Source organism: Pelodiscus sinensis, chromosome 2, assembly GCF_052426305.1.
Source record: "Pelodiscus sinensis isolate ZL-2025 chromosome 2, ASM5242630v1, whole genome shotgun sequence".
In the NCBI taxonomy this organism is placed as follows: Eukaryota; Metazoa; Chordata; order Testudines; family Trionychidae; genus Pelodiscus; species Pelodiscus sinensis.
This window is the reverse complement of record NC_143053.1, coordinates 182,877,286-182,893,595: the sequence shown is the minus strand read 5'-3', so window position 1 is coordinate 182,893,595 and position 16,310 is coordinate 182,877,286. Positions and strand designations below refer to the sequence as shown.

Sequence of the window (16,310 nt, the reverse complement as noted above, 5' to 3'; positions counted from 1 at the left end):
CAGAGCTGAACACAACCCCCTGTATAATTAGTGGCAACCTTTCCCATACATCTCAGATGGTAATGTATGTTTAGGCTCATATTGCTCTACCAGAACACTGACAAGATGCCATTACCTTTAGCACAACATGGAGGATTATGATGGATGAAAACAACCTCCTGCACACAATGCTAACAATGGTTCCAATAGGTTCAAATAAGCCACACACACACTCCCCACCAGAAGATCTGCCCAGCTCCAGAAAAAAACGCCTATGGCCTGCAGTTCCTGCTGACTTGCCATGGCTGCTTTTTTGCAAGCCTTTTCCAGCCTCATGCAGTCGTGTCCAATGCTGCCCGCTCAGTGCCAATCTTAGCATTACAAAGGCACATCAGGGGCCAATAGCAATGTCCTTCAAGACTGGCAGTGATTCTGGGATGGAGAGACAAGCATGCTGATTAATTTCAAAAGCTCTAATTTACATCCACCTGTTTGCACTGAGGATGTAAATCCTGGACCAGACTTAAGAGGCTGCTTACTGGAATGACCTGGGTGGCTGTCACAATGCAGAATTTTGCCTAGCTGAACCTACACAGTAGGGCAGCAATACAGATGATCTAACAGGTGGTGAAAGAGTGGACTGAGCTGATTGCAATACCTTGTTGCTTTCAACAATAGAGCAGTTAGGTGACTGAACCATCTCTATATTGACTGGTGATCCATAAGAAAGAAGAATAGCTTTGGAGTCCATGGGGGCAAGAAGAGTTATCAAAATATCATCTGCTTTTGTGGAAAAACTTGCTAGCTGTCTACACTGGACGCTTGAATTTCCGCAAGAACACTGACGATCTCATGTAAGATCGTCAGTGTTCTTGCGGAAATACTGTGCTGCTCCCGTTCGGGCAAAAGCCCTCTTGTGCAAAGCCCTCTTGCGCAAAACAGCACAGTACTGTTTTGCGCAAAAAAGCCCCAATGGCTAAAATGGCGATTGGGGCTTTTTTGTGCAAAAGCGCGTCTAGATTGGCACGGATGCTTTTTCCGCAAAAAGTGCTTTTGCGGAAAAGCATCCGTGTCAATCTAGATTTTCTTTTCCAAAAATGCTTTTAACAGAAAACTTTTCCATTAAAAGCATTTCCGGAAAATTATGCCTGTGTTGAAGTAGCCTGTATGTATAGCTGAGCATAACAAAATCAACAGCTGATGGTTGGTTATGTTCCAGCATGAGAATATTTAAGCCCTTAATTCTTCATATCTCTTCTTTGACTGTGTTAGTACGCACTGTTTCAGCAGTAGTATTAAACATACAGGCAATGGGTTTTACAAAGAGATTCCATTAGCTGAATGGAAGAGTCATTGGTGCTAGAAAAGCGAGCACAGAAGCAGAGCACTGTGTGTGTGTGTGCGCGCACATGCATGAGCCCATGCAAAGTTTTGCACACATAAATTAAGGCACCTAATTCAGGCAGTATACTATTCTCCACACTCTTTTCCTGATAACTCTCCTCACTCTACAATGTGAGCAAATAACATGAATTCCATAAGAAAGATGGTCACAATATTTTTCCTTCCGGTGATATGAGAATGCTTTTTCTTTACAGTTTTTAATATTGTGCAGTGTGATGGGTTATTAAACCAAGGTGTCTCTACCTATTTTTAAAAGGAGGAAATGTTATAAGAAGAATGCAGGCTGAAGAGCAAATACCAAACCGCAATATAAATAGCCCTATAGGGACAGATAACATTTGGGGAAGGTTGGTTTTGGTTAACTGTGAGTCAGTAGAAATTGCAATGCTAAAACAGGTTATTCACAAGGGCTATGTCTAGACTGCAGGCTTCTTTCGAAAGAGCCTCTTTCGAAAGCATCTTTCGAAAGAGCCTCTTTCGAAAGATCGCGTCTAGACTGCAGGCGGATCTTTCGAAAGAGCAATCCGCTTTTTCGAAAGAGAGCACCCAGCGAGTCTGGATGCTCTCTTTCGAGGAAGCCCTATTTACATTGAAGAACGCCTTCTTTCGAAAGAGGAACTTTCGAAAGAAGGCGTTCTTCCTCGTGAAACGAGGTTTACCGCCATCGAAAGAAAAGCCGCGTTCTTTCGAAATTATTTCGAAAGAACGCGGCTTGAGTCTGGATGCAGGGGAAGTTTTTTCGGGAAAAGGCTAGTTTTCCCGAAAAAAACCCTGAGTCTGGACACAGCCAAGGAATTAGTCTATAGAAAAAGCTACACCATATTATAAGAAACAAGAATTCAAGAATGTAATCAGAAACATTTTGGGGGGCTGTCATGACCATGAGGGATGGACAACAGCCTGGGGACTTAAGGATTACTGCTACCTGGCTAGGTACAGTTAAGCCAATAGAAATGCAGATACGGATGTCAAGCTGGGGCAAAGGAATGTCTGGGTTTTTCCCTCCTTTGTCTCGGAGAAAGACTCTCCAGATACTGAGGGGGACAGACAACAACATGTCCCTCTCCAAGAAAAGACTCTTCACCATCTCTAAGTAGGGCAAAGTCTAGATAAATCTATTAGGTTTTATTGTTTTATGGTTTGGGCAGCAGCGGATTTAGGGCAGGGCAAGTGGGGTGGCTGCCCCAGACCCCGCGCTTCCTGAGGCCCCGCACATGCGCCGTGTCAAAGGAGGGGCCCCACGGCGCTTCCCTGGGCCCCGTGGCACTCTTATCCACCCCTGGGTTTGGGAATCTGACGTCTGTGCATTTAAAAATGGGTTTTCTTCTCTTTTGTAACTAAGTTTTGTTCCCATGGGAAAATTCCCCATGAGTTTATGAATTGGTGGCTCTTACCATCTAGCCAATCTAAGGGTGTGTCTAGACTACAGGGTTTTGTCGACAAAACTAAACCTGCGTCTACACTACCGCTGAGTTCTGTCGACATAATGTCGACAGAACTCAGCAGTTTTGTCGACGCTGGTAAACCTCATTTTACGAGGCATAACGCCTTCTGTCGACAGAGTTCTGTCGACAGAAGGTGTTATTGCATCTAGGGTTGTGTCTAGACTACAGGGTTTTGTCGACAAAGCAGCTTGCTTTGTCGACAGAACTGAATGTAGTCTAGACGCTCTTTGTCGACAGAAGCTTTGTCGACAGTATCTGTCGACAAAACTTCTGTTGATAAAAGCCTGTAGTCTAGACATACCCTAACTATGCTTGTAACAGGAGTATTGTTGTGCTAATAAAAGTTCTTTCTTTTTTATTAACCTAGTATTGGTTCAGTTCTGTGTCTTGGAAAATCTGTCTGTGGGATCTGCATGCCTCTGACTAGGGGCTAGCAGCCACAGATTGCAGTTTATATTTTCTCTTTCTTTTTCAAGCTCTTTGGAGAAAAGAGCTTGGGGTGCCCCTGGGGTTGGTGTCAAGTGTCCACCCGTTTGGGGTTCAAAAGCACTTGATGGTGGCAGCGGATTTTTATCCCCCAAAATCTAGGTTTTTAGGATGGGGGGGTTATACCAAAGCCTGGAAAGATAAGATTTTGGGGTACTTTTGCGGGCCCCCACTTCTGCATTCATTATGCCAGAGTGGGCAATCAGCCTTGACATGGTGGCAGAGCAGTGGGATCATTTTGAGAACCCAGGATTTTAAAAGGACGTAAGTTTTTCTTTTGAGTTGCAAGCTTTGCAGTTTTTTTCTCTTTTTTTTTTCTTTTGTTTTCTGTGCTGCCTTGGGGAGAGGCAGACAGAAGGTTAATCTAAATGCACAGATGTCAGATTCCCATTCCCAAACCATAAAACAATAAAACCTAATGGATTTATCTAGACTTTGCCCTACTTACAGATGGTGAAGAGTCTTTTCTTGGAGAGGGACATGTTGTCTGTCCCCCTCAGTATCTGGAGAGTCTGGCTCAGAGACAAAGGAGGAAAAAAACAAAAATTCCTTTGTCCCAGTTTGAAATCCCTATCTGCATTTCTATTGGCTTACTGCTCCTGGCTAGGCTAGGTACAGTTAACCCCTTAGTCCCCAGGCTGCTGCCCATCCCTCATAGTCATGACAGGAGCTAAAAGAAAAAAAAGACTAAAAATACACTTGATTTGACTGTAATTCAATGTATAGCTTATGGTGGATGTGAGTACTACAAGATGGAAACATGTAATATTGATGGTTTTTAAAAACCGTCACCAAAAATATCAAAGTCATTTTTCTGAAAAAGACAGAAAATTCCTCATGGTTCACTTATGATTAGTGTCTTCGTTCCTCCTCTGATAGGAATCTTGGTTCCTCCTCTGATATAGTATCCCTAGCCTCTGTTTCTCTGGAGGTGGATGACAGGGGAGGGATCACGTGAGGATTACCTGTTGTGATCCTCCCTCTGGGGAATCTGGTATTGGCCACTGTCGGCAGACAGGATACTGGGCTGGATGGAACTTTGGTCTGACCCAGAATGGCTGTTCTTAACATTTGTAAAATAGAACAATCCCAGGCAGAAATTGTCTTAACAGACAAAAAGAAAGAACTCCTTCATGGAACCAACTTTTTGGAATAGGGAATTCCCTGAAATATCAAGTCCTTGAAAGTACAGCAGCCAATGAATACAGGCTTTTTGGAGGATAGACAGAGATAAAATATTCTATAGGCCTGTAGTCTGACACTGTAAACTAAAGTGTTTCTGAACAAGGAGAGATGCCTTTGTCACTCTCCTCACTGTATTGCAAGATTTTGGGACATTTAATCAACAGAAGAAAAACTGGAAGTGAAACAGGACTGAATATCAGATATTCTTGAGAAGAGCTGCTAACATTCACCAACTGCAATGTCTAACTAAATGCAAAGGAAATAATTAAAACAAAGAGATCTTGCAATCTATCTCACCTTCCATGAGGAGGAAATAGATCATGAAGCCACATACGCAATTAAACAGCTAGGGTTTTAATTATAGCTTTCCATTTTAAGACCTATTTTGATGCCACATGACAATGCAGGTTGAACCTCTCTAGTCTGGCATCCTCAGGACCTGACCAGTGCCAAACCAGATAATTTGCTGGAATATGGGCCCTCACTATTGTCTAGCAGCTTTACCAACACTTCCACTGCTTGCTGGGCTCTTAGAAGACACTTAGGGGTAAATGAGAGCTAAATAACAGCACAGAACACTGAGAGCCAGGACTGGTGACTGTAAAACTTTATGGGACTATGGGAAACTTAGCCATTTATCATGAGTGTGGCCATCTGGATAACTGAAATCAGGCTGGTCTACAGATGTTGCTGGACCAGAGAGTGCCAGACTAGAGAGATTCAACCTGTACCTTTATAGTACCACACTCTCAGAACACTCAACGATGAGGAAATATGACCATTCAAGAACAATCCTAATCCCAATCTTGCTACAGTCCGAAGGTGAAGTCAGTAAAACCTCAATTAGGAGATCCTTCTCCATCAATGATTCCAGAGTAGTCATTATGCTGTACTGAGATCTGGTCAAAACTGGGGAAAAAATAAATTGACCCAAAACATTTATTTTATTTTCTTGTACCCTCTACCAAAAAAGTTGAAAAGAATTTCACTTCTCCCCACCATGTAATGTCTGCAAAGTCTTGATTAATGCACTTGTTTTGTAAATAGATAAAACAAAGTTGCTTCAGCAAAACATTTTAAATGGTTAATTAGGCAAACATTAAAACGAAAGGTTTCTTGGAATTCGACTGAAACAATTCAGAAAATTCCACATGAATCTTCTCAAGTGGCCTTCAAAGGAATATAGGTAGGTGACAGAAAAAAGTTCTAAGGCAAACTGAAGACCATGTAATGCAGCTCATTCACCTTTCCAAGTCAATACCGCTCTCCCTACAACTCCCGACCTCGCTGATGACAAAGGGAATAGAAACCTTAGCACAAGAAGAGACAGAGAGAGAATTGCAGGAAGACACTGAGATCTAATTCTGAGATAGAAGGAAAGAAAGGAATAGAAACAAGGAAGCATGCAGGTGGGGGAATAATGGCTCCATTTCTTGCCACTTTTCTAGTGTGCTGCCTTAGGCTGACATATGGTTTATCTGTGCTGTAAGACTGTCCCTGAGCTTGCCAATATTCTATTGACTAAACAGTTGCATATATTTGTAGGCTTGTATTCATCTATGTTCTCTTTATCTGCTTATTTGATAGAATGAATTGGTTGTGTGTTATTTTTGATGGCACTTTAATTACCTGCTCTGTATTTATTCCAAAAGGGGTTGAAACAATCACACACAAAAAGAGCTACCTGAGCCATCCTCTAAGGTAGCGGATACCCTCCTATTTGCTGCTCACTCTAAGAGCAGTGCTACAGAGAGCACTGTATTTGTGAAACTCACAAAAACTGTCACTGTCTTCCAAAACTGCTCTCTCTTTTCAAATTCGTAAAACAAACATGCAGACATCACCTTCCATCTGGCTGGTTCACATAATATTACACCTCCTGACTTCATTTAACCTAATAGGACCAGACATCACATTGAAAGCTTGTTAGGTGGCTAAGTAACATGCCTACTTTCCATGTGTACATTATAACCAGCAAACAGGACATCTTTTCTTTACCCAGACACAGCAATAAGTTTACAGGCATTTCAACTGCCATTAAAAATAAAAGCCTCCAGCTTGCCATTGAAATAGACTTCCTTGTCTCCCATTCTAAATTGAGACGATTTCCCCTCAAATTATATTTGCCCAAAAGCACAGGATAGGCAAGATTCATGTCCTGACTGTGTGCCAAATGTCACCCTTAAGATACATCTATACTTCATGGCTATTTCAGGATACCATAGGTTATTTTTGAAATAACGGGTGCTCTGTTTCAGCATCCTAGTAACCCTCATTCCACAAGGGTTAAGAGATGCCTTAAAATGGCATGTTATTACAAAATTAGGTGCTGTGTAGATGCACCAAATTTCAAAATAGATTTGAAATAATACACAATTTCCATGGTGCAAATTGTGCATCTTATTTCGAGTTTAGGGTGCTGTGTAGATGTACCCTAAGGCAAGTTTATACGGAATAAGAAAAATATTTACATAAGGATTTATAGTGTAGGCCCTGACACAAATACTTTGAACTACAGCAAATTGTGACTATAAAAAAAGACATTACGGAGTTTCACGTTTCTTGCTTCTCAAGGGTTTCTGGATCAAATAGGATCATTTTAACCTTAAAAAAAATTTGTTTCTCATTATCAGCTTGTCTGCATCAGCCTGGCTATTCTTGGCCTGTTCATCATCATGACTGTTCATCATCATCTCCCAGCCACTGTCTTCAGTAATACTTACACGACTCCAGTGAACTGAGCCCAGTAACATAATAAACAGTTGTTAATTATACACGACTCAGAAGAAAAAAAAAAGCTTGCCCTATCAAAACTCTATCGTCACTGCAGCACCGTGAAGGGGACACAAAATCAGAATCATAGTACAAGAAGGAACATCAAGAGATCATATAGTCCAGTCCCCTGAAGAATGCTGTTTGCTTTTGAGTGGGGGTCGCCAAAAGGGGGGCAAGGAGAAGGCAACAGTGTTACACTGTTGACTCATATTTAGCTTGTGGTCCACTATGATACCCAGATCACTTTCCGCAGCATTCCTTCATTGGCAGCTACTTCCCATATTGTATGTGCAACTGATTGTTCCTTCCTAACAAGCACTTTGCATGGTCTTAATGAATTTCATCCGATTTACCTCAAACCATTGCTTCAATTTGTCCAGGTCGTTATAATCCTATCCTCCAAAGCACTTGCAACTCTTCCCAATTTGGAATAATCCACAAACTTTATAAGTGTATTCTCTATGCCATTATCTAAATCATTGATGAAGATATTCAACAGAACCAGAGCCAGAACTGATCCCTGGGTAACCCTACTTTTCATGCCCTTCCAGAATGACTATGAACAATTGATAATTACTCTCTGGGAATGGTTATTCAACCAGTAATGCACCCACCTTATAGTAGCTATATCTATGTTGTATTACCCTAGTTTGTTCATGAGAAGATCATGTGAGACTATATCAAAAGCCTTATTAAAGTCTAGATATACTACATCTACTACTTTCCCCCATTTACAAGGCTTGTTATCCTGTCAAAGAAAGCTATCGGGTTGGTTTGTCATGATTTGTTCTTGACAAATCCTTGTTGACAGTTACTAACCACCTTACCATCTTCTTGGTGTTTGCAAATTTATTGCTTGATTATTTGCTCCATTATTTTTGTGGATCCTGAAGAAATAGAAACTTTTTGTTTACAATAAAATGGGCAGATATGGACTTTCCATAGACACAGGGTAAATCTGACATAAGTTAGATTTGAAGATGATCAGGGAGCAATTATTTTTTCTTTGTCACTTTTCAAATGAGTATCACACATGAACCATGGGGGTGTCAGTTATACAATTAAAATATACTATTAACGGTCTTTTTAATTTTTTTCTGAAAGCAGACCACGTACACGCTGGGTGTGATTCACCCTGTGAAGAACACCAGCACAGAGTATCACTTAAAACTTATTCTAGTATCACTTAAACGTTCACGTGGTAAATAGGATTTGAGCTTACTGTTTGCTTTGGGGAACTTTTGCACAATTTGAGCTACTATTGCATTCCAGATTTATATCACAGGAATGATCACAAATCGGACACACTAGTTTTATGCTATTTTCTAAGTTACAAGTTGTAGTCTACCTTTGTTAACTAGTCAATTATCTTAAATTTCAGCAGTGATACAACCGAGATAGTCTGTATGGGTGTGTCTAAACTACACCCCTCTGCTGACAGAGAGCTGTAGATTAGGCACATTGCTATTACAAATGAAGTAGGGATTTAATATCCCATATTTTATTTGAATAGAAATGGCTGCCACTTTTTGCTGATCCGGCACTTTGCCAGCAAAAAGCGGCAGTCTAGATGGGGATTGATCAAAAAGGAAAGCCTTTTCTGACTGATCCCTTATGCCTCATGCAACGAGGTTTACAGGATCAGTTTGAAAAAGCTTTCCTTGTTGACCGATCCCCATCTAGACTGCCTCTTTTTGCCGGCAAAGTGTTGTGGTGGCCATTACTATGCAAATGAAGCATGGGATATTTAAATCCTCACTTCATTTGCAATGGCGATGTGCCTAATCCACATCCCTCTGTCGGCAGAGGGGTGTTGTTTAGACACACCTTATAGTTTCACTTAGAGTACAATTTTAAAAGTCTGGTAAACTTTGCTAAAAATGTTTATTAACACCATAATTTAAAATTCTGTTTTGCTTAGTATACTCATAGCTATGTTTATGGTAAATCTTATTCTGCAATAATCTCTAAGTGGGGGGAGGGGAAGGGAATCCATCTATGAATATTCATTCAAATTAAAAAATGAGTTTGGGTTTGACCACGTTCACAACCCTCTTGTTTGCTTTCCATAAGGACTCACATGTTTGAACTTTATAAACACAAACACCTCCCTGAAAGATAAATACTTTAGCTCAAATAATCACACTGTTGAATTTTAATGGTATATCCAGTTGTAAAATTCACAATTTGCATTATGCTGGCTAGTTATACAAGTCATATTTATTGTTGTTTATTGTAACTATGGTTTATGTCCTAACCAACATAGAATGAACTGGCATTACTACCAAATATACACAATATCACATGGGTTAGTTACATTGATTTAAATTACTATGTAAACTGTCAAAAATGAGTAGTTCTGTGGCACCTTAGAGACTAACAAGTGCCACAGGACTACTTGTTATTTTTAAAGTTACAGATTAAAACCTACCCCTCTGAGATTTTTTATGTAAACTGTCAACAAAATTCATAACTGAAGCAATCTTTACACCAAGAACTCTTCCCTTGAAATTCATAAAACTGACAACAATTTTAGAATTTCACATTCTAAGCACAGAAAATACAGAATAAAAGAGAAAAAAGTGAAATGTGCCAAATTATTTATTGCAATCCATTTAACTCCATTACATAGTACTTACTAAGTTTTACCAGTGAATCAGGAGATTTTGCTAAAGAATAAAATTTCTAGCGCATGCTTACCTTTCTTATTTGCAAGAACGTGTCTTATTCTGAATTTTCAATCTCATTACAACTTTTATGCAACTAAGAATATATATTTGGCCAGAGTGAGAGAGAGGTTTAATTTTAAAAAGTCAGATTGTAACTTTTGGGATTGCTTATTGATTGAACAGGACGGACCATTCATCCCTAGCTAACATGGGTATCATTTTATGTTATAAAGATAAAAAGCTTTGTATATTTGACAATCATTTTTCATTTCTGTAAAATGGCACAGAGCTGGATTTCAATGCAGCAAAAGATGAGCAAAAATAATTTTATATACATCACATGTGCACACACAAAGTGACCCTAGAAACTTCATTAATAATAAAGGGGGCTGTTGGGTTTTTTAACCACCAATTGGCAAGTCAGAAATGTGTAAAGAGAACATCTTGTGGAAAAAGAACTGTAATATCCAGCTTTAATGTTTTAATTGTGTTGACTAATTATTTGTTGTATAACCTCCATCGCTTATTGAAAATGGCAAATAGATTACGGCTTCAAAACCTCAAGCATAATCTTATTTTAAGACTTTCCTCATCCTTACATCATTCTCCTTTGTGTTACTGTGAAGGATCAGGAGAATCAAAGAGGACCCCTCAGGCAGACACAAGAGGAGGTATTTTTTAAAAATAAAATCTCCAGGATTTCATTATAAATATCACTTACGTGGGAGATTTTCTGAGGCAGAAATGGCAGGGAGGCATCCCACAGATTTATTATGAAGCAGTGGAAACAGTGAGTAATGAAGAATTATTTGGGAATTGGCTGTATTCCTCAGCTGTTTAATTGCAGGCTGTTTAATGTTTGTTAGGGCTTTTCTGCATTCTTTTTAAATAAAGATGCAGAATTTTGAAAAAAGTATAATTTTGTGGGAATTCTCTGGTCTCCATTGAAATACTTTCTGTCTTTACAAAGTAAGCTTTTTTTTTTATTTTTATTTTTTCACCAAGGAGAGACAGAAAGGGAGGAGAATAGTTAAATGATCCTGACTTCTTATAAAGGTTCCAGACAGGGGAAAGCCAAAGAAATCTTTAAGGATGTGATAAAGTCAGTGGAAAAATTTCAGTGGGCTTTGCATCAGGCTTAAATGATTACTATGCCAGCATTTTTCAAATTGAGGGTCCCAATCTAAAAGGAGTTGCAAAGCTATTGGAAGTAGAGATCAAAGATATGGTAACCTTTGATGTGCAGGTTTTTCCAGACATGACCTCATCCAAACAGATTTTTTAAATAAATATGTTTGTGCTTTTTCTTGTTCATCCTTTTTCCTTGCCTTCAGAGTCGAACAGCTGGAAAACAGTGGCTGCTAACCGGCCACCCAGCTCTGAAGGCAGCAGTGTAGAAGTAAGGATGGCATGCTATGGTTACTTAGCTCTGTAGGGAATCTCCACTGATGCCACAAAAGCAACCAAGCATGTGGGGGAAGGTCATTAAAGGTTAAAATACTTTCAAAAAGGGAGGGCAGGGGGAAAAAAAAAAAAAAAAAAGGTCTAAGAACCAGGCCCAACAATAGCAATTCTGGTCCCCAGGGCAGGATAGTTAATGGGCCCCCTCGGACAAACAAGACATGGATGCAGTTCCCCTGACATTTGGGTGGTGCTGTGCCTGTGCTAGCTGGTGCCAAGGGAGTTGCTAGCTGCACTGTTATGAATGCTTTTCCCATTTAGCCAGGGCTTCCACATGCCCACCAGTGTTCCCACTAAGCTGCGGGGCAACACAGCTTCACAGGTGATTAATCAGCCCCGCCCAATCAATCAGCTCCTTACACAGAGCCCTAAGCCTCTGACTGGGCAGGGCTGATTAATCACCTGAGAAGCTGTCTGTGGCGCAGTTTAGAGGGAACACTGATGTCCACCCAATAGGGTGGCCAATGCTCTAATTATGCAAACCCAAAAGTGTTTGCCCTCCCTCTGCCCCTTCTGAGGCTCTGGCCTCTTTAGCCCCCTTCACCATCACTCGCTCTCCCCCACTCTCACTTGCCCTCCCCAGCAGCCACAGGGTCATGACAGACACTTTTGGGAGCAGCGGGGAGCCAGGCCAGGCAGAAAGCATCCCTTAGCTGGCTCTACTGGCAGCAGAAGTCAAGGGTCCCTGAGCCCTTTTAAATAATCCAGGCCCTTGTGCAACTGCCTCCTGCTCCCATCAGTGGGCCTGTATGCAGTCTTGTGACAGCTCTTCAAGTCTGGGAAAGATACTCAGAGTGTCACGGCTAAATATAAATATATAAAAGAAGAGCTCTGTGTGAGCTTGAAAGCTTCTCTCTCTCACCAACAGAAGTTGTCTGAATAAAAGTTACTACCTAACCCAACTTGACTATTTTACATCTATCTAGCACATTCATCGCCATGGTACTTCAACTGTTACCCCAGAGCATCCAGCAACAAGTTCATATTCATTTTATTAGCCACCTACCTCAAACCACTGCCCATGTGACTGCATTTTGAGGATGACACAAGGATCTGGCTTGGAAAGGGCATCCCGGTCTGATATGCCTTTGCATGCAACTCGCAGCTCCACTTTAGTCAGGCATGGGCTGCTAAAGATTCCCAGGGTATTGGCAGCTGATTCATAGATGTTGCTCATTTTCTTCATTCTCTGTTCTGTGAAGAGAGAAAAGAGTCTCTCAAAACCAATTTAACCACAGTGCAATCCTTCTGTTCACATGGAAGCCCGTCCAATTCTGTGCTGTCTAAAGAAAAGGATTCCCTCTGTCATGGGTGAGAGTCATAGCAAATTCAAATGAAAATGTCTAGAATGCTTTTAAGCCCTGGAAGAGAACAAAATATATAATAATAAATAACCCACACAACTACCAAAACTTTCACATTTATAAACTATTAGGCATGATTTTTATGGTAGTGCCTAAAAGACCCCAGGAACGCAGCCCCACTGTGCAAACCCAGATGGTCCTGCCATGTAGGCTAAATAGACAAGACAGTTGCAGGGTAAGTGAAAGAGGTAGGACATACTAGCAAAGTACACAACATGATGGCACCAAACAGAATGTTAGTTTATTTTGGGTTGTGTGTTTAGTTAGATGGGGATTCACTAACTGGACAGGATGGTGGAGAAGCAGATGTGGAGAAGCAGATGTGGAATGAAACTATGGTGAAGAGACTGTGAGGAAGGGAAATGGAGATGGGAAGGGCTGGAGGAAATAGTCCAATCCATACAGGGAAGAGAAAATCCAGTCAAACATAAAACAGATGGGTCCAAACTGAAACTCATCACCCTCACCCAGAACCTTAGGAAGATTCAGATGTGAAACTTAACTTCACAACTTTCAACCCTCTCTTTTGACAGCTGTATTGTTTCCCTTTATGACAACGTTTTATCACATTCCCCAGACTGAAGGGCTCATTGGATACAATTCTGAACTTGCCCTCAGCATCCCTATGTTCAAATTAACACAAAATTGTAATGAAATGAATTTAGCCATCCTTGGCGAGGTCTCCATTTGGCTGCATGCCAACCTAACAAAAGACACATTCACTTTACTACTTCCACATAACCCTACAAAGAGAAGGCCCTGCTACGAAGATACAATAGTACACATAAAGCCTGAATTATATTCACTCTCTGCTTCCCATCCTCCTCGCTTCAGGTCAGTGTTAAATTTATGGCATAGGCAGCCGAGTATAAGCATATATAATTGTAAAGTCTCAGCATTATGGATTGTACGCTCTTCGGGTAGGGGGGGCCATATCTTAAGAGCTTGTTCAGTGTCTGAGAATGGAGTCTAAGGGCACTAGCTTAATACAAACAATTTAAAAATTTATCATCAACCATATCGCAGCTCAAGTTTTGTAGGCAGCATTGTAATAATGAAGCAGTGGTAACAAAATTATAATATGAACCAGGTTATATATAAGGAATATTGGGCCATTTTAATTGTTCAGTCATGTCTGAACTTCACAGGATAATTTGACCTCGCAAATCTGGTGCTTCTAATATGTGGCTTGCTATCTTCAGGCTCCCCCGCTCCCCCCCCAGAGAAGAACTGTAAACAAGCAATTTCACACTCTGCTAGAGAGCAGGATTAATATTACTAGATTATCGATATGTTTTCTGCGCTCTCTTTAAATGCTCCTCGCTGCCTTTCAGGCAACACCCCTATTTTCAGAGGTTAATGTTTGCAGAGAATAATTTTGATAAAAGCAAACAGTTGGTATTTTTTGAAAGAAATTAAAATTGCCCTTCTTTCACTCAAGAGTCATTAAAAAACAATGTGAGCCCATCCACAGTGCTTCTATTAATCTAAAAGGTACAATTAGTTCAGCAACTTTCAACATTCAGAATGAGAAGACGACAATGACAAGCCAACGTAGAACCTTGACAGAATGCAAATTAAATTTTGAAAAGTGTCTAAGTGATGAAGCAGAATGGCTTCTCTCACTAAGGAGCAACATGCGTGTTGTCCGTCTACAATGGCTCAAATCATTATTTTCTATGCTTGTCATTATTACCACAAGATACGGGCAAATAACTGATTTTTGAAAATCCTGGTGGGGAGGGGGAGATTCAGTTTGGGTCAAACCAAATTTTAAAAGTGTGAAAAATGTCAGTAAATTGTTTTAAATCTATTTCAAGTCAAACAAAATATGTTTAATTTGATTCAAATTGGATTTTATGTAAGCATTTGTAAAGGGCTGCATGGCAGCAGTGGCTTCCTCTAAAACCCTTATTTTAGTGGTGAGATTATTTACCAGCCTGTGGAAGACCTAGGTTCAGTTTTCCCTATTGTCTGAGAACGAGAACAGATGTAAAATGTGTTCTCTCATTGCAGGATGGAACCTTGGCTATGGGACAGGCCTCTGTCTCTGCTGTTGAAGTTATTCCACTTCCTATAAACAATTGAATAGTCATTGAAGCAGAGATATGAACTTGGATTTCCCAAGCTCTAGATTGAAGAGTGATTCACACTGTCTTTTCCCTGGCCCAGTGATTATTTTTTTTATTATTATGGAAGTTGTTTGTGTGTTTGTTTTTACTGAAACTATTTGGCTAATTTGTGTTTCAAATTCATGACTTGTTTTGGGTCAATTAAAATAGCTTGAATAACATCATTTTGTCCAAAAAAATTCACCCAGCTCTAGTTACAACCCAATAACCTATGAATAGTCCCCAGTTTTTTGCAACTTTCTGGGTCCTGTGTGCTTCTAAGTCACCTGGTCTGGATAGAATCTAACCATTGTTTCTAGCTCTGTGTCTATAGGGCATACCTCCTAGGCTCAGACTTCTTGCTTGATGCCCTACCTTGGATCATGCAGTGCCACCACTCAGCTACGCTAGAGTCCAAAATCAGTGTCTGACATCTTCAGTCCCTCACAAAGGCACCCTCAGAGTCTCTCTTACCCTGTGAGCACTCTGTCTCTTCAGGGATTAATCTAGAAGCCCAATGTGACAGAAAAGCAAGAAATGGAGTCTCAGCAAAGGAACTTCTTAACCACAGTAATTTTACTCTTCAAAGTCACTTTACAGTTACAGCTTTTTGAAAAATAACAAACGTCCCAAGATGCATCTTCCCCTGGTCTGATCTCACCCCATCTGTGTTTTTGAGATTGGTCAATATTTCAGACCTGGTGACATCCACCCTGCCCATTGTCCCCTGAAAATGTAGCAATTCTTGGCCTCCCACTGCTCAGAGTGGCACCACTTCTTAAGTGGTCTCTATCTCCTTTGGCCACGTGCTAAGCTGGAAAGCTCAATCGCCTTCCCCCACTCAGGCTAACCACACCTGTATAGAAAATGGATTGTTTCCTGGGGACCAGTGTTCCCTCTAATTTTTCCATCCAGGTGCAGAATATTTTTTGTATTATGTGCACCAATGCATGTAAAGAGGTGCACCACCAATAGAAACACATGTTGCTGGCTGAGAGTAGCTCAGCCAATCATTTGTGCAGCACCAGCATCTCTCCTGAGTGGCCACTGAAGCAATCAGCTTACAGGGAACACTATGGCTATGATCTACACAGCAGGTTTATTTTGGAATAACTGACATTCTGAAATAACAGTGTGTCTACACTGCAAGCCATTATTTCGAAATAATGGCAAGCTGGAGGACTTCTTACTCCAACTTCCGTAACTCTCATTTTACAAGGAGTAAGGGAAGTCAGATGAAGAGTGCTCTCTCTCAGACTTCCTGCTGTGTAGTCAGAACCAAAAGCTGATAAGCTATTTCGATTTGAGCTACACAACTGACATAGCTCAAGTTGCGTAGCTTAATTCGACTTTTGCCCTGCTGTGTAGACGTGCCCTGTGGGACCTGCCAGTGGACAAGAGTCATTCATGGTGATTAACCCCTGATTGCTC

The 16,310-nt window shown here is 40.7% G+C and overlaps 1 protein-coding gene across 6 annotated transcripts in view; it reads right to left on the bottom strand.

Annotated features, from left to right (window-relative positions):
- Positions 1–16,310, bottom strand: part of CPNE4 (copine 4) — a 341,902-nt gene that overhangs the window by 242,078 nt on the left and 83,514 nt on the right. For all 6 annotated transcript variants that reach the window (XM_075921920.2, XM_075921919.2, XM_075921921.2 and 3 more), the window contains one exon: positions 12,411–12,598. In XM_075921920.2, the coding sequence (XP_075778035.1) occupies positions 12,411–12,590 (180 nt within the window). In that variant the 5' untranslated portion in view covers positions 12,591–12,598. The remainder of the gene's footprint in view (positions 1–12,410; positions 12,599–16,310) is intronic.